Source organism: Tachysurus fulvidraco, chromosome 11 (genome assembly GCF_022655615.1).
Source record: "Tachysurus fulvidraco isolate hzauxx_2018 chromosome 11, HZAU_PFXX_2.0, whole genome shotgun sequence".
NCBI classification, from domain to species: domain Eukaryota; kingdom Metazoa; phylum Chordata; class Actinopteri; order Siluriformes; family Bagridae; genus Tachysurus; species Tachysurus fulvidraco.
Window position 1 is genome coordinate 18,725,082 of NC_062528.1, and position 19,413 is coordinate 18,744,494.

The 19,413-nt window shown below is 40.9% G+C and overlaps 1 protein-coding gene across 15 annotated transcripts; it reads left to right on the forward strand.

The window, feature by feature from the left end:
- The first annotated feature begins 3,024 nt into the window (after window positions 1–3,024).
- On the forward strand, window positions 3,025–18,333 carry arfip2a (ADP-ribosylation factor interacting protein 2a). Of its 15 annotated transcripts, XM_027157258.2 has the most exons (12): window positions 3,026–3,332; window positions 4,903–5,005; window positions 5,554–5,577; window positions 6,659–7,005; window positions 8,119–8,227; window positions 8,318–8,380; window positions 9,548–9,625; window positions 9,761–9,876; window positions 11,052–11,273; window positions 15,552–15,709; window positions 17,076–17,250; window positions 17,855–18,333. In XM_027157258.2, the coding sequence occupies exons 4-12, from the start codon at window positions 6,955–6,957 to the stop codon at window positions 18,008–18,010; spliced, it is 1,128 nt and encodes a 375-aa protein (XP_027013059.2). In that variant the 5' UTR covers window positions 3,026–3,332; window positions 4,903–5,005; window positions 5,554–5,577; window positions 6,659–6,954; the 3' UTR covers window positions 18,011–18,333. The 15 variants fall into 15 exon arrangements, with proteins under 15 accessions (XP_027013052.2, XP_027013053.2, XP_027013050.2 ...); XM_027157251.2 differs by lacking the exon at window positions 6,659–7,005 and having other exon boundaries at window positions 3,025–3,332; XM_027157252.2 differs by lacking the exon at window positions 6,659–7,005 and having other exon boundaries at window positions 3,025–3,317.
- The last annotated feature ends 1,080 nt before the right edge of the window (window positions 18,334–19,413 follow it).

A 19,413-nucleotide genomic window follows, 5' to 3' on the forward strand; every position in this document is an offset into this window, starting at 1 on the left:
CAGGGTCGGGGTTCGATTCCCGCCTCCGCCTTGTGTGTGTGGAGTTTGCATGTTCTCCCCGTGCCTCGGGGGTTTCCTCCGGGTACTCCGGTTTCCTCCCCCGGTCCAAAGACATGCACGGTAGGTTGATTGGCATCTCTGGAAAAATTGTCCGTAGTGTGTGAGTGTGTGAGTGAATGAGAGTGTGTGTGTGCCCTGCGATGGGTTGGCACTCCGTCCAGGGTGTATCCTGCCTTGATGCCAGATGACGCCTGAGATAGGCACAGGCTCCCCGTGACCCGAGGTAGTTCGGATAAAGCGGTAGAAAATGAATGAATGAATTAATAATGCTTCCAATACCCATGAAAGAATATCTGACTGCCAGGGTGTATCTAAACATTGTTACTGACCAACATCATTTCGGTTTATACTTGAATAGGCATTTCTACGATGCTAATATACCATATCACAGCCAAACATTATCATGGAGTGGTTCCGTACGATGGGTTTTTTATTGCCTTGCTCCCCAGATCTTAACTCTATCAGGTATTCTTAAGGAGAGGTGGAAAGAATTGTTTCAGCAGACTGTGTGGCCATCCAATTTGAAGCAAATGGGAAATGCAATCATTTCTGCATGGTCTAACATTCCAGCACACTGCTTCCAGTTCAGGAGAAATCGTGATGTTCTGAGGGCCAGAGGAGGTGCAACTCAATACTAGATGTGTAATAAGCTGGCAACTCAGTGAATATACTTTAGTTCCAGTCTGCAGAAGATGGTACGTTTTTATGCAGATTCTTTTGCAGTTTGTTTTACTGTATTGTTTGTATTGGTTTATTAGATCATTCCTTATCTCCATCTTGAAGTACCACTGTTACAATTTGGACCACTTCAAACTTACTGCCACCTTTTAAAATAATGGGCAAAATTTAATTTTTAACATGTTTGGCAAAAATGTTAACCATATAAAGCCCCTTAACCCTTACCATTGTGTTTGGTATCTTAAGTATGTAACCTAGTGAACCAGCATTAATGTATTCAGTGTTAGAGATTTAGGCACTTATGTACGTCGCTCTGGATAAGGGCGTCTGCCAAATACTGTAAATGTAAATGTAAATGTTATTGACAACTGGTTGCCTGCTTAGGCTTGGTTCTTGAAGGTTTCTTTAAAATATAAGCCTTTTTTTTTGGTCAAATATACATTACAGCAAAGTGAAATTCTTTCCCCACATACTGTATCCCAGCTTTGGAGGTTGGAGTCAGAGCACAGGGTCAGCCATGATACAGCACTCCTGGAGCAGCTCAGGGGCCCAAAAATGGAAGCCTGGCAGCACTATGGATTGAACCCCAATCTTCCAAACCACAATCTTCCAAGCAACAGCCAAGAACCTTAAGTACTTGACACACCACTGACTTTAATAATGACCACAGACATTCAATAAACACAATCTTTGATCCACAGTCCATGAACCTCACACCAATACAACATTTAACTGACTGTATATTACAATCACACCCCAGTGTCACCCATATGAGGATGGGTTCCCCCTTGAGTCCGGTTCCTCTCAAGGTTTCTTCCTTTACCAATTTAAGGGAGTTTTTCCTTGCCACTGCTGCCTGAGTCACCTCAGACTTGCGTATAGGGGGATAAATACATACACATTGTGAACTATATATATATATATATATATATATATATATATATATATATATATATATATATATATATATATATGTATATATATAATAATCTTGAATTTTTTGTTCAGTTAATTCTTTTTCTTTTATTATTCTTTATTTCTTTTATTATTCCTTATGTTTACCTTCTGCTCTGTGTTTATGTTCTGTAAAGCTGCTTTGAGACAATGTCTATTGTAAAAAGCGCTATACAAATAAACTTAAATTAAAATAAACTTGAATCCTGAATGCTATCGTATTAACAACCGCAGGTATAAAAGCACTTTTTATTCGCATCAAGAGCATCTGGAGAAGACTCCAGTGAAAGTCACTTTTATCACATAGTAATATATTTGCCATACCAGGCTCCAGGGTTCTTATTAGTTCTAGTTATTAGTTATAATCCTCTGTTCTTTCCATGTTCATGCAGGTCTCTCCTAGGTTCACTGGGTACCCAAAAACACACTGGTATTTGTACTGGCTACACCGAATTGCCTTGGTGTTTGTGGGACGTGGGAATGATTCAGGATCCATCATGATCCTGACCTGGATAAAGCAGATAGATAACTGTTATGCACTCACTCACTCACAAATTCACAAGAGAAATTCATTCATTCATTTTCTACCGCTTTATCCGAACGACCTCGGGTCACGGGGAGCCTGTGCCTATCTCAGGCGTCATCGGGCATCAAGGCAGGATACACCACGGACGGAGTGCCAACCCATCGCAGGGCACACACATTCACTCACGCAATCACACACTACGGACAATTTTCCAGAGATGCCAGTCAACCTACCATGCATGTCTTTGGACTGGGGGAGGAAACCGGAGTACCCGGAGGAAACCCCCGAGGCACGGGGAGAACATGCAAACTCCACACACACAAGGCAGAGGCGGGAATCGAACCCCCAACCCTGGAGGTGTGAGGCGAACATGCTAACCATTAAGCCACTGTGCCCCCCTCAGATAGATAACTGTTATGCATGAATAAAAAAAAATAAAATAAATACAAAATAAAAGCTCAAATCTTGCAGCATTGTATACTAATTTTCACTAAGGTTGCTAATAATTGAGGTGACTAGACATAGGAATAACAGCTTGCTGACTAGGTGTTTGGATTCCTGGGATGATGCTGACACCATGTGGCTTGTCAATTCTTTTCTTTTCTTTTCTTTATTTACTTTTGATCAATTCATTTTGTCCCAATTGATGGAAATTATAAACACTTGGATTTTTCATACAGTTTGAGTGAACAGCGAGAGGACTGGAACAGACAGGACAACAACGAAGGTGTAGATAAACAGAAAAAACAAAACAAAAAACTGACAACATACTGACAAGAACTATAACAAGAGCCTTGTGTGACGTCACTTCCGTGTGTAGAAAACCTAAAGGATTTTGTTGACAAGGCAACGAAGGGGATTGAGGAGAGATTTTTAAATATATATTTAAAAAAAATAATTAATTAAGCGGACTTTTTTTTTAATCGACGATTATTATTAAAAACCACAGCCTAAAGGTTTATATGGAAATTTCAACAAAGCGATTTGAGATAAATCGATGATAAATCTGGAAGCAGGATCCAGGTAAAGCGGTTCAGGGCATCATGTCAGCTCATAACGCGTTATAACTCAGCTTTATACGGATCTATAAGACTGCATGGTGTGTGGATATACGGTAAATATGTATATTATGAATAAGGTGTTCTGTTTTTTATGTGTTTGTGCGTAAGGATGCGATCAAACAGCATCCTTTCGCATTGTATCCACTGATGAGAGCTTGGAATAGATGTTATAACGTCTGGCATGGGATTTATATGTATACAGATGTTGTACGCATTTGTCGTGTTAGGAAAAAAAAAAATAATAATGGAAAAAAAAAGTGACGCTGCCTGCGACGTGTCATAGCCATTTTGTGTGCCGGAGGGGCGTAAAACCTCACATCCGGTGTTACCATGGTAACCTAATATCCACACAGGCCTCTGTAGTCATAGATATATACACTAGATGTCGCCTTGGGTACATTGGAACGAATGCGTCAACAGAGCCGCCATCTTGGTACAGGGGATCCCCTCCTCTTAATGCATCAGCGTCAATGTAGGCAAAGAAATAAAATCACCATAAATCGTCATGCATGCGATTTTCTGTTTTTTTTTTTTTTTGGTTCGTTCCAAAAGGCAGACATGTATTTATCATTATGTCCAGAAAAAAATGAAGGTTTTGATATTAAGATAATCTACTTTTTCAAAACATAATGCATAGTGCTAGTAGGTGTAAGTTTATTACTTACATTCTTCCACTTGAGTAAACTTCAAATGAACAATCGCTACTTACCTTATAGCCTACTGCATGCAACACTGCTACAATGGTGTGACTATACATGTAACATTTAAACATTAAAACTGTATTGGTTTATTTAATCCTCTCAAATCACAGATTTGAGAGGAACATAATGTGTTAGATAGTCGATGGTGTCAAAGACCGTTCGATCTTTTATTTATTCTTTTCCCGCAATACTTTTGCAACATTAAATATGTATAGTCACATAAACCAAAAAAAAAAAAAACAACGACAAAGTTTGACTTTGAGGCTGAACTGCCAAGCTAACTGGTGACATCCTTCTAGGACTGTCAGCTGAGTTAACCATTTAAAAAAAAAGTGTTTAGTATCCCTGCAACAACACGACCTTTGTGACACGGTGTTTTTCTCAACTTATGAAAGGTTGAAAGAAGTCATGGCCTAATGGTTAGAGAGTCTGTGGGTTCGAGTCTCGGGCCGGCCATGACTGAGATGCCCTTGAGCAAGGCACCGAACCCCCCCAACTGCTCCTCGGGCGCCGCAGCATAAATGTCTGCCCACTGCTCCGGGTGTGTGTTCACGGTGTGTGTGTTCACTGCTGTGTGTGTGCACTTTGGATGGGTTAAATGCAGAGAACAAATTCTAAGTATGGCTCACCATACTTAGCTAATGTCACGTCACTTCACTTCACTTCATGTAATATCTCTACATATCTATATGTAATTTCTGCGCTGTGTCCTAGATGATATCTCTAATATGATTGGTCAAAGAATTATTCCCTACAAGCTCTTCACCCTCTTCAGCTTTTGGCCATTTTCTCCACTGCTAAAGAAAATCTTAAGCCTCTATAAAAATCCTCCTCACCACTTTTTGACCTTATGAGCCCTTAAGATGCGTTATGAATCTTACTATATCTGCATGCACTGACATGCTGTTTGTTCACTGTAAAGGTCCAGCATGACGGACAGCATCATGAGCAAAGCTGCCACGATGGAAATCCCCATCAACAGCAACGGAGACACGAGGACGTCTGAAGACGATAGTCTCGAACAGGTGAGGGATTGAAAAAACACACGGAAGCTAGAGCTTTGAGAGGTATATGATACGATTTAATATCAATACCAGGATAAAACTGGACAATTTGTTTATTTCAAAGTCGTTGAGGTTACATACAATAGCTGTCGTTATTTAGTATTACAGACAATAGAGGGTTTTTTTTTTGTATTAAATCATTCACCGTTTTGGTAGCAAATATAAATGTCATGCAAAATGTAATAATATTCTTTCGTATCAAGGTATTTGTACCATTTTAATCAGCATTATCTTAATCACACATATCATTATGAACAAGCTAAGAATATAACCAGACGTCGTTGTGTAACTTGTTTTGGCTGTACAGTACTTTAAAACTCTCTTATTGAGCCCCAATACAAAGACATGACAAGGAATAAATGTTTTGTCTCCGATTTCTGTTTTACAGTAGTTTATAAATCACAGTCTGTCTGGTCATTTGTGTAACGTATCAGTTTGACATTCCCTTTCATTCCTGACTGCACGCTGACATGCCGTGTTTTGTCTTTATGTCTCGTTTTTTTGCACAGATTCACTGGAGCTTAGAGAGGAAGGTAGGGAGTCTCTCAGTGGCTGTGATAAAGGGGAAAGTAGCAGTGTGTCTCTAGCTTAGTGTTACTGTATGTGTCTCCTGTGGGCTTACTGTATACTCATAATACTCAAAATGCTTGTGGCTTTCTTGTGTGTGAACAGTGAACAGTTCGAAATATTTGGAAAATTATAAGTTCTATGTGACATTTAGATTTTGGGAATGGGAATTTTCTGCAATTCACACAAAGCATTCACCCAAACCAGACTAAGGTCATACAAAACAGTCGCTTGTAGTAAGTTAACTTTTCTTTAACCTCTTTTACGTTTTTTCTTCGTCTTTTTAATTACAATTTACGACAGTAAATTTTCGTTCTTGCTGTACTGAGACGAAGGTGGATTGTGCTAATACAGAACTAAAAAAAGTAATAAAAAAATACTGTTTGATTAAAAACATGTTGTGCAATATATTTTATTATTAATATTAGCTATTCACACATGAAATAAACTGGTCATGTTCTTGCATTGCACATTGTCTGAATCGTTGTGTTAAAATGATGGAATTCCAGCTCAGATGCCTAGCCTACTGATGGATGGACGGGTGGGTGGATGAATGAGTGGATGAATGGATGGATGGATGGATGGATGGGTGGGTGGGTGGGTGGATGAATGGGTGGATGGATGGACGGACGGACGGATGGATGGATGGGTGGGTGGATGGATGTATGGATGGACGGGTGGGTGGGTGGATAAATGGGTGGATGAATGGATGGGTGGGTGGGTGGATGGATGGGTGGATAAGTGGATGGGTGGATGGATGGATGGATGGATGGATGGACGGGTGGGTGGATGAATGGGTGGATGGATGGACGTGGTTGTTTTATTCATTTCTTATCTAACTTCTAATGTTATTTCTAATTGATCAGCTTTTTAAAAAAATGTATATTCTACAAATCCTTAGCAAATATAGGAATGATCAGAATATCCCTGTTTAACTGTGTACAATTTTTCACTGTAATATTTCTAGTAGAATAATTGAGGTCGAAGCTTTTATTTCTGTCACATATACATTACAGCAGCACAGTGAAATTCTTTCTTCACATATAGCAGATTCTGTGCATGCTGAGGCATTAAGATTTCCCTTCACTGGATTTATGCTTCAGCATGACAATGCACCTGTGCACAAAGCACAAAGCTCTATGAAGACATGGTGAAGGTGTGAAGGTTGGAGTGGAAGAACTCAAGTGTCCTGCACTGAGCCCTGACTCTGACTCAACCTCACTGAACACCTTTGGGATGAACTGGAACACCAAGTGAACCCCAGAACTCTTCAACATCCCAACATCAGTGACTGATCTTAGGAAAAGAGGGTTAATATAGAGTGGGATGTGCAACAAGCACATATGCCTGTGAGGATCAGGTGTCCAAGTATATATACAGTATATACTAGTAGTGTAAGTAGATTAATAATAATAATAATAATAATAATAATAATAATAATAATAATAATAATAACAATAGTAATAGTAATAATAGTAAAGAATAATGCCCTTATTCACTATCAATAAATACATTAACACTGGTTCAATCTAACTAAAGTCTTTCCAGGGTTTTTTTTTTTTTTTTTTTTTTTTTGGTTCCTATAAAGTGCTAGGGGGGGGCACGGTGGCTTAGTGGGTAGCACGTTCGCCTCACACCTCCAGGGTCGGGGTTCGATTCCCGTCTCCGCCTTGTGTGTGCGGAGTTTGCATGTTCTCCCCGTGCCTCGGGGGTTTCCTCCGGGTACTCCGGTTTCCTCCCCCAGTCCTAAGACATGCATGGTAGGTTGATTGGCATCTCTGGAAAATTGTCCGTAGTGTGTGATTGCGTGAGTGAATGAGAGTGTGTGTGTGCCCTGCGATGGGTTGGCACTCCGTCCAGGGTGTATCCTGCCTTGATGCCCGATGACGCCTGAGATAGGCACAGGCTCCCCGTGACCCGAGGTAGTTCGGATAAAGCGGTAGAAAATGAGTGAGTGAGTGAGTAAAGTGCTAGTTTAAATGTTTTAGGAAGACAAAGGTCTTCACCAGTCATCTGAAGAGAGCCAGTGACTCAGCTGTTCGGACATCTAGGGGAAGTTCATTCCACCCCTTGGTGCCAGAATAGAAGAGTGTACTGATGTATACCTTCCTCTTACCCTGAGAGATGGTGGGACCAGAAGAGCAGAGCACATACGTGAGCGCGTCAATTCCCAGAAACAATAACAAAATTCCGTCAGTAGACAAAACAAGTGTACGAAAATAAATCTCACGGTACTAATAGTAATATATTCCAATAGAATCATATAGCAAATCTTTAAACAAATGAAATGCCATTATCGATGTATTAATTGTCTATATGTTGTCTGTTGGTGTAATAAAATGATCACACGTGTCTAGAAATAGGTTGTTATAACGTTATATATGTTTTAAGTAATAAAATAAGCGAGTCTTTTCTCAAGAATGAAGCTCTCGTACTGAACATGAGTAGATGTGGTGTAGCTGTGGTGGTGTCCTCTGATCTGTGCTGATGGTGTTTATGATGTTCAGGACCTGCAGCAGGTGATGGTGTCCGGGCCGAACCTGAACGAGACGAGTATAGTGTCAGGAGGATACGGAGGCTCAGCCGGGGGCATCATCCCCACCGGCTCCATCAAAGGTGTGTGTCCTACTGTAGATCTCAGATGTCTTTAGGCTTTGTTCCTTTTGTTTTATTTAATTATTATTTTTTTTACTGAAATGCTTTTAGGCCCAGCTATACTTTTCAACGAGGAGTATTTTGAAAGAAGATGCGGAAACGTCCCCAAGCCAGGTGTTTTTATGCACCTTGGATATAAACTTATCTTTCTTATCTTTCCTGTTCGAGTTCTTTCGTTCACTTTCTTCCAGCAAACTGCATGTCATGGAAGAATTTTTTGGTTAAACTTACCATAGAAAAGTAATGCTCCTTTTCTACAGGCTGGGGACAGAAAGAAAAACGACTGCACGTTAATTTGCATGCTGGTGGAAAGACTAACACCAGCGTATTTTACTGCTTTTTTTTTTCTTACAACTCTGGGGTCCAAAAGTTGTGTGCGATGTTGCACCGGTTTCGAGTCAAATCGAGGAGACATTGAATCGAGTATTGAATCAGAGGAAATAATTGGCTTTGAATACGTGTTGTGATGATGCACGACGCGTCGCAAATCTTGAAAAGACGCATGAATATCTCAGATTTCGATCATTTTTTTGCTTAATTATTTTGCGATGGGAAAATTGCACAATCCTGGATCGACTCTGGTACGTTATAGAGCATTAAAGACGGTATTTAATTCTTCGGCGTACCGTAGTGGATTTCTTAAAAGTCTTTTTATACAGTAGTAATCTTTTTCTATTCTTAGAAACTAGTAATGCTTTTATAATAATACTAATTCCATTTTAAAGCTGTCCTTCACTCAGAATAGTTTTAGCCTCGGACAGTTTTTTTTAAATAAAAAAAGAGCTTTTCCTGACTTACTCAGACTTTTGGACCTTACAGAATATATGTACGCTTTCTCTGAAGAATATATTATTACAAATGACAGACACAGATTAACCCTTTGTTAGAAAGTGAGAATGTGCTTCTATTCCATGCTATGGACCTGCGCTGTTCTTTGCAGATTCTGGGTTTTTCTGCTCTTTCATAATTTTTTTTTATCATCTCTATGACATTGTTCTCTCTCTCTCTCTCTCTCTCTCTCTCTCTCTCTCTCTCTCTCTCTCTCTCTCTCTCTCTCTCTCTCTCTCTCTCTGTGTTGTTTCAACACTGCTTTATTCTGAATCTTCGACCTCGATCCGTCTTCTCGCCTGCTTGTTCAAAGCATTTACACTGTTGATATTAATACTGTCATTGTCTTGCCATGTATCGTGTCTGTGTTTATTTTTCTTAAAGTCACTGCTATCCATCTCACTGCATGTGTTTCCATTAACCCGTCCTGTTCTACATGTCTGTTCGTTTCAGACCTTCGCTCCAAATCTAGGTTTCCACCCAGTCATTCAGCTGCTCATCACATATTATACCAACCAGATCATTACACAGGTATCCCAGGGTTCTTCTCGTCATTCTCTCAATTCTCATCGGTATTATCTCCTTCTTTCTTTTTTATAGACAAAGTAACAAAACAAAACAAAAAACTCTACCGCATTTCTCCCTTTTTTTTTTTATTTCCTCTAGCTCCCAGCATGCACCAGAGTCACAGTAATCCAAGCATGATGTCAGAGGAGGCTACACGTGGGATTGCAGTGGAGAAATTTGACAGTGTGAAGAAATGGAGCATCAATACTTACAAGGTACAAGCCCTGAGTTAGATAATGAGCCCAAAATATTCCCAGTACTTTAGGAATCTCCTTTTTTTTTTTTTCCACAAAGTTTTGGTGTGAGTTCAGGTTTTCACTTTTAGAAGCCTTTATTATCGCCACATATACATTACAGCACAGTGGAATACTTTTCTTCACATACCCCAACTGAGGAGGTTGGGGTCAGAGTGCAGGGGCAGCTATGATACGGCGCCCCTGGAGCAGGGAGGGTCGAGGGCCTTGCTCAAGTGCTCAGCAGTGGCAGCTTGGTACTGGGGCCTGAACGCCGATCAACAACCCAGAGCCTTAACCAGTTGAGCCACCACCGCCCCAATCAGGCATGGTTCCTGTGTATAAGATTGGACACGATGGCTGTAGTAAACATGTATGGCATGCTGGGAAATACAGTTAAAGTAAGCCTTACATATTTAATCACAAAGGTTTGTTTTTTGAACGTCTACAAAATGTAGTTACTCAGCCATAACATTTCAAGTCATGCTTCAAAATCGTGTTATTGAGTCAGTAAAAGGCTAAAAAAAAGGTAAAAGGTTTTTTTTCCACTACTATTTTACTCTTTAGAATATTTAGATGTTTTTTGTTTTAATTCTGGAAATGTTTGTTATACACAAATGTCTTTTAGAATCGTTTTGTTGTCGCTGAAACTGGTATGATACTGTATACTCTTCTGTACTATACTATACAACACCATACTGCACTAATACTGTACTATATAATACTGTACTGTATTGTACTATACCTTTTACATTTCTCTGCATGGCCACCAGAGGGCAGCCCTGTCATTCCTCTGTTTATTATGCACATCTGTTTTGTGCTATCTGATTTAAGCCCCTGTGTTTCACCATGACTTGGTCTAAGCTTCTGTTTGATGTCAGTGTGTTTCTTGTGCATAGCCTTGACTCTTTGTTCCTCGAAGTTACAGTTTTATGGTGAAAAATGTGTCGAATTTTTTACTTAAACAGTGCGTAAGTCATCATTTTAAGTGTAAACATTTGACGGCGGCCTTAAGTAAAAGAAAAAAGATTTAAAGAGAAAATAAAGCTTCATGGAAATAATATGCAAATGTCACAGCTGCTATATGAGCCACATGATCTGTTTCACTGTACAAGCAGAGCAACATTTCTCTCTCTCCCTTTCTTGTTCTAATCCAGTGCACGAAACAGATGTTCTCGGAGCGGTTTGGTCGTGGCTCGCGGACCGTAGATTTGGAGCTGGAGGCTCAGATCGACGTGCTGCGTGAAACCAAGCAGAAATACGAGCACATCCTGAGACTGGCACAAGCGCTCACCACTCACTTCTACAATGTAGTGCAGACGCAGCAGGCGCTGGGAGACACCTTTGCTGATCTGAGCCAGAAATCTCCAGAACTGCAGGTAACTTGTCTAAGAGATCCGATCATGGAGAGATTGTTCTATTTGATATGGATGAAGAGGAGTGTTGTGAAAAATCTTAGTAGAAATAATTTAAGTATTATTCCTTACAATACTATAACCAAAGTAAAGTATTAAGCCTTGCAAGATATTACAATTGGTGTCATAAGACATATGTAGGCGATGTTGTAGGCCAGATGTAAACAAGAAAAGATGTTTCTTGTAATCATAAACAGTAAAAGTAAACAGATTCCGTGCTGTCAGTCCTCGTCAGTCTGAGCTCTCTGATAAACAATGTGTGAGGAAGTGAAAATCAAAAGTTCAACTGAAACAGGCCTCATGAAGGGAGTAGGGCGAGACGGCTGAATCAGGCGACCAGCTGGACGGACCTGCTGAACCTGAGATCGAGGGTCTAAAGCAGGGGTCGGCAACCCGCGGCTCCGGAGCCGCAAGTGGCTCTTTCATCCCTCTGCTGCGGCTCCCTGTAGCTTTGGAAAATAAATATGTAATTTAAGTTTTTTATTTTTGTTAGTTAGTTTTTTTTAAAATGTAATTCTAAATTCTAAGATCATGATGCTCTTTTAACATTAAAGTAAACCGTGTTTAATTTTATTTTTTTTTTTGGTCGCTCAAAATATGCGTCATAACTGCCGACTTGCACACAGAAGTAGGCGCATTTTTGATTTGCTGCAAGCGGCAAGTTGCATTTTTATGTCATGCAGGGCGTTCAAGTGTCACACAGTGAGAGTGACAGTCATGCATTTGGGTCTTTTCTCACGCTCTCCCACCGCACATCGTATTCTCACGCAGAAAAACTTTTTGACTATTTATCATATATTTAATAAGCCACAGCGCCCAAAATGTATCAGTCCGCACCGCTGTCTCTATGGAACCGGGCAGGAATCAAGCGCTTCTCAGTTCTTAGTCGAGCCTGACACTTATCAGCCAATCAAATAAGAAGCTACACAATAGCCAATCAGAAAATAGCACTATCTGGGAAAGATTTAACGCAACATCCAATAAAAAAAGTGAGAGGTTGGAGATGTCATGCTTGCCTGTCTTCAAAACTTGAGAGCCCTGGTCATGAATACGAAGGACTCAATTATATATTAAACATTTTATTTGAAAGTAACCTTCGACCCAGCGTCTTTTTTCTTAAGGTTAGTTCAAACCGTTCAAAATACTTTTGTTTGCCTGCAGAAATAAAATTGCGTTTAATTGGTAGCAGTTAATTTATTTCATAAATGCAACACACTACAGTTTTTTCTATATTTTCCATAAAGGTAAAAAAAACGATATATGCGGTGTTCTCTTCATTTTAGATGTCAAAATGGTTTTGTGGCTCCCTGTGGTATTTTTTCTGTGGGAAACGGGTCCAAATGGCTCTTTGAGTGTTTAAGGTTGCCGACCCCTGGTCTAAAGGGAACCTGACCTTTAGTGGAAACAGAGAAACTAAGGCTTAAGATGTAAACTTCCAATGATTTATGTAACACAAGATTTAAGCTGTAGTGATGATCATTTAAGTACAGATATTATGACTTCTTGATGAAGCTTCAATCTGTGATTAGACATTTTACAGCAGGTGAGTGCTGGCCAACAAAACACGGTATGCAGTAAAGCGTCTGTAATTCCTTTTGCTTTTAGTTTCCGGGCGAAACTTGGGTGACATTTGGATATGATTAACTCTGACAAGACTGAAACACAGACAGACACACAGAAAGACATACATGTAGACAGATAGAAGGACAGAAAGACATACATGTAGACAAACACACAAAGACACTGAATGAGACACAGACATACACACACAGACACACACACAGACACACAGCCACACACACACAGACACACAGACACAGACACACAGACACACACACACACAGACACACACAGACACACACACACACAGACACACACAGACACACACACACAGACACACAGACACAAACAGACACAGACACACACAGACACACAGACAGACACACAGACAGACACACAGACAGACAGACACACAGACAGACACACAGACAGACACACAGACAGACACACAGACAGACACACAGACAGACACACACAGACAGACACACACACACACACAGACAGACACACACAGACAGACGCACACACAGACAGACGCACACACAGACAGACGCACACACAGACAGACACACACACAGACACACAGACAGACACACACACAGACAGACAGACAGACACACAGACACACACACAGACAGACACACAGACAGACACACAGACACACACACAGACACATACAGACACAAACAGACACACACAGACACACAAACAGACAGACATACACAGACAGACACACACAGAGACAGACACACACAGAGACAGACACACACAGAGACAGACACACACAGAGACAGACACACACAGAGACAGACACACACAGAGACAGACACACACAGACACAGACACAGACAGACACGCACACAGACAGACACAGACACGCACAGAGACAGACACGCACAGAGACAGACACGCACAGAGACAGACACACACACAGACAGACACACACACACACACACACACACACACACACACACACACACAGACACACACACAGACACACACACACAGACACACACACAGACACACACACAGACAGACACACAGACAGACACACAGACAGACACACAGACAGACACACACACAGACAGACAGACAGACAGACAGACACACAGACACACACACAGACAGACACACAGACACACACACAGACACACACACAGACACACACACAGACACATACAGACACACACAGACACACAAACAGACAGACATACACAGACAGACACACACAGAGACAGACACACACAGAGACAGACACACACAGACACAGACACAGACAGACACGCACACAGACAGACACGCACACAGACAGACACGCACAGAGACAGACACGCACAGAGACAGACACGCACAGAGACAGACACGCACAGAGACAGACACGCACAGAGACAGACACACACAGAGACAGACACACACAGAGACACACACACACACAGAGACACACACACACACAGAGACACACACACACACACACACAGAGACAGACACACAGAGACAGACACACAGAGACAGACACACAGAGACAGACAGACACAGACACACACACACACACACAGAGACAGACACACACAGAGACAGACACACACAGAGACAGAAACACACAGACACACACACAGAGACACACACACAGAGACACACACACAGAGACACACACACACAGAGACAGACACACACACAGAGACACACACACAGAGACAGACACACAGAGACAGACACACACACAGATACACACAAACACAGACAGACACACACACAGACAGACACACACACAGACAGACACACACACACACAGGCAGACTCACACACAGACAGACACACACACACACAGACAGACACACACACACACAGGCAGACTCACACACAGACAGACACACACAGACAGACACACACAGACAGACACACAGACAGACACACACAGACAGACACACAGACAGACACACACACACACAGACAGACACACACACACACACACACACACACACACACACACACACACACACACACACACACACAGACACACACACACACACACAGACAGACACACACACACACACACACACACAGACACACACACACACACACACACACACACACACACACACACACACACACACACACACACACACACACACACACACACAGACATATACAGACAAATAGATAAGTACTTTTCCTTAAATCTACAACAGCAGATGCAGGAGTGCTCCTATAAACGATTCAATAATTATTGTTTACATTTCAGTTATATTACATTCTACACTATAAACACAATTACAATTAAATGATAACAGATTAAAGAAAAATGTGCAAAACGTGTGACCGTGACACAACGTGTATAAGTGGGAAAGATACATTTTAGAAATTTGTTTCTACCATGAATGAATTTCTGTGCACTGTATTTTTCTTTTTGTTTATTTATCTATCTATCCATCTATTTACTTATATTACCTATATATGGTTATTTATTATATTTGTTCTATTTTCTTTTTGTTTGTTCTTCTTCAGACTTTGCTGGATGTTTTATATTACTCTCAACTATGGAGACATCTGAACCTGTTTAAATATTTTGCACCTTAATCTCTGGTTACTCTGTTACGCAGTATTGTACTGACTGAACTGTAAATAAAAGCCACAGAATACCTCTCACGTGTAATTATTAAACACATGGCAACGTTCCTTTAGGACGAGTTCGGCTACAACGCAGAGACCCAAAAGCTGCTGTGTAAGAACGGAGAAACGCTACTGGGCGCAGTAAACTTCTTCGTGTCGAGCATCAACACACTGGTCAATAAAACCATGGAGGACACGCTGATGACCATCAAGATGTACGAGAACGCAAGGTACGAGAACGGCTCTGAAAAACACAAAGCAACCAGCGTGTCCTAAGGCTCATGTATATACACAATTAACCCTTGTTTATACAATAAGGTTAAAAGTCGTCGTTATAAACTACGATTATTTTGATCGTTCTGATATTTCTATTGCACACAATAGAAAGAAAAATATGTAATAAAATGTTTTTGAGGATTTCTGGAGACCCCAATGATTTGAATTTTTTGTTATTAGTTTCTATCCATTTCATGTTGCATGTTTTATTACTTATAAGTTCTTAGTCATTATGTATATAGCAATGTTTAAGCCACTGAATTATATTAAAATCCACTTTTACTGTACTCTCATTTAGAGGTGGGGTGCATCATGTTTGAAAAATGTTCCAGAAAACCGAGTCGGGCTGACAAACAAAACAAACGTGTAGCCAATGAGCAGAAAGGGGCGTGTCTTGTCAATAGTGTTCAGTGCACATGTGTGACATTAGCAGAAAGCGATTGAAACACTGACATGGCGGATACCTGCCGTTACCCCTGCCTCGTGTTCTAGGTGCCGAACGCCGTCTTCCGCGTGAAACGGAGCTAAACCTTTCATGCTACAACACACAAAAACATATTTGTATTACCATAGTATTACTCATCGAGCTCATTCATTCATTCATTCATTCATTTTCTACCGCTTTATCCGAACTACCTCGGGTCACGGGGAGCCTGTGCCTATCTCAGGCGTCATCGGGCATCAAGGCAGGATACACCCTGGACGGAGTGCCAACCCATCGCAGGGCACACACACTCTCATTCACTCACGCAATCACACACTACGGACAATTTTTCCAGAGATGCCAATCAACCTACCATGCATGTCTTTGGACCGGGGAGGAAACCGGAGTACCCGGAGGAAACCCCCGAGGCACGGGGAGAACATGCAAACTCCACACACACAAGGCAAAGGCGGGAATCGAACCCCGACCCTGGAGGTGTGAGGCGAACGTGCTACCCACTAAGCCACCGTGCCCCCCTCATCGAGCTCATTTATTGATAAAAATATCCCCTCGGCCAGCTGCCCCAGCAGGTTCCGCCATAATAGTTCCGCCTGGGTTACGTATTGTATGTATGTGTTTGGCGGAGCTATCAAAACAGGGGTGGGACCCATTTGGGTTAGGGGCATGTTTGTTTTGGTGATTTCAAATGTCAACATTGGCTTTCAAAAATCATGCACCCCACCTTTAACTGCCTTCTACTGAATGCTGAATATTCTAGAAAACACCAAGCAGTGAGTGCATCAGCTCTAAAATGAGTGTTTAAATTCTTACATGCAGTATGTGGGATTTAAATACATGTATTACATGTATGAGAATGCTTTTGTGTGTGTGTTTAGGTTGGAGTATGATGCCTATAGGACAGACCTGGAGGAGCTGAGTGCTGGCCCGCGGGACGCCGCTGCTGTATTGCGTATCGAGTTCGCCCAGCAGGAGTACCAGATCCACAGAGACAAGTACGAGCGTCTACGGAACGACGTCACCATCAAGCTCAAGTTCCTGGAGGAGAATAAGGTACGTTTCCTTTAGCTGCTGCTGTATTTGTGGAAATTACTAAAGCAAAAGGAGTTTTATCTAAGTATATACATTATCGTTATGATAGTGATGGCAAAGGATCATGGATCAGGAATACAACACAACTGTTACCAACCTGCAACACGTCCTGAAATATTTTACTCCTCTTAAAGCACAGACATTTCCACAGCAATTTTAATCCTGTAATTAATTAAATAATCACATATTGTAAGTTGTATTGTTAGATTTTATGTTATCGAATGTCCGAGTGTGAAAACAAGTGAGTTCCCGTTTTGTAGGTTTTTAAGTTGATAAATGTATTTATATGATTTATATCCTGAATTTATTTATTTTTATGTGACATTTTGTTAAAGGAAAAATGCTATACAAATAAAATCGACTTTAATTATCCGTTGTTATAAAAGCTACAATACTTTTTTCTCTCTCTTTATGTTAATAAGGAAAAAAAAACAGATCAACAATAAATCATGATTTAGACAGATTACAGTTTTTTTGCCAGATAAAAAAGTTTTACAACCTGAATATCCCTAGTGAGATTAGTTCTTGTTGCCAGTTGCTCTGTTTTGACCCATGTGTCCTTCAGGTCAAGGTGATGCACAAGCAGCTCCTCCTTTTCCACAACGCTATCTCGGCCTACTTCGCTGGCAACCAGCAGCAGCTCGAACAGACTCTCAGGCAATTCAACGTGAAGCTGAAGCGGCCCGGCTCGGACAGACCGTCATGGCTGGAGGAACAGTAATATCTTATAAGACACGGTTAATCTCAGCCTCGAGAGACTCAGACAGGCTGGATTCTAAAGGATGGAGTGATGTTTTTTTTATGATGTATAAGAAAAGAGAGAGTGAGAGACAGAGAGAGAGACAGAGAGACACATCCCATGATTTTTGTCTTTGTAATGAATTTGTCATGCAAAGTAAAGTGGAACATAATCACATGTTTGCTTATATATACTGTACTGTCAGGCAGATTGATGAGGGCAGTTGTTTTAATTCTGTTTATTGTAGACTGGACCATATTCAGAGTTGTGTCCTTAAAAAATTAAAAATAATCCTGATAATGTTATCCTGATATTCAGATTGAACAGTAAGGTGACACGGTGGCTTAGTGTTTAGCACGTTCGCCTCACACCTCCAGGGTCAGGGTTCGATTCTGGCCTCCGCCTTGTGTGTGTGGAGTTTGCATGTTCTCCTTCTGCCTCGGGGGTTTCCTTCGGGTACTCCGGTTTCGTCCCCCGGTCCCCCTGAGATAGGCACCGAGACCCGTGACCCGAGACGTTCGGATAAGCGGTAGAAAATGAGTGAGTGTGAGATGCACAGTATTGACAGTGACGTGACATACAGCTAAGTTTTTGTTCTCTGCGTTTAACCCACAATTTGTTCTCTGCGTTTAACCCATCCAAAGTGCACACACACACACACACACACACACACACACACACACACACACACACACACTGTGAACACACAACCGGAGCAGTGGGCAGCCATTTATGCTTCGGCACCCAGGGAGCAGTTGGGGGTGCCCTGCTCAAGGGCACCTCAGCCGTGGTATAGTCAGCCCGAGACTTGAACCCACAACCTTAGGGTTAGGAGTCAGACTCTCTAACCGTTAGGCCCCGACCTTTGACTAGTAAAGAAGCAGTATAACTTTGGCTTTACTGTCTTACAATTAGTCATAACTATAATTTGTCACAGTGAAATTTATGTTTTGGTTAATTACAGAAAAAAAAAACAGAACACAATTTTTGCAATTTTATTTCCGGTCGAAAATACATAAATATGACTCTATTAACCAATTTATTAATTGTTTCCAAATCAAGGGAAATTAATTATCAGCACAGGATACACAAAATAAATAAATATGTAAATAACAGGATGTGCTGTTTTATAACAATAATTGGAAGCCATATTGTTAAATTGAACCAATATTATTTACTATGAATTATTACTTAATCATGTATTCATGCATGTTTTGGTTTATTTTATTTTTCATAATTACTTAGCTCTAACTTGGCTTTAATTTGGCAGCTCTCACTGTATTTAATGTATGTACTGCTTCCTTCTTCACTCTACTTCTATCCCTGATTTGTATTTTTGTATTTTTTCATTTTTTCAGGTTTAAAGGTAATCGCTTCCGATTAAA

What these genes read in the sequence shown, in the direction of transcription:
- arfip2a (XM_027157249.2), top strand. Translation starts at nt 3,216, where the DNA reads ATGATAAATCTGGAAGCAGGATCCAG. An exon ending in CCCCACCGGCTCCATCAAAG is followed by an intron (nt 8,228 to 8,317) that starts GTGTGTGTCCTA and finishes AAATGCTTTTAG; the next exon opens with GCCCAGCTATACTTTTCAAC. An exon ending in AGAAATCTCCAGAACTGCAG is followed by an intron (nt 11,274 to 15,551) that starts GTAACTTGTCTA and finishes ACGTTCCTTTAG; the next exon opens with GACGAGTTCGGCTACAACGC.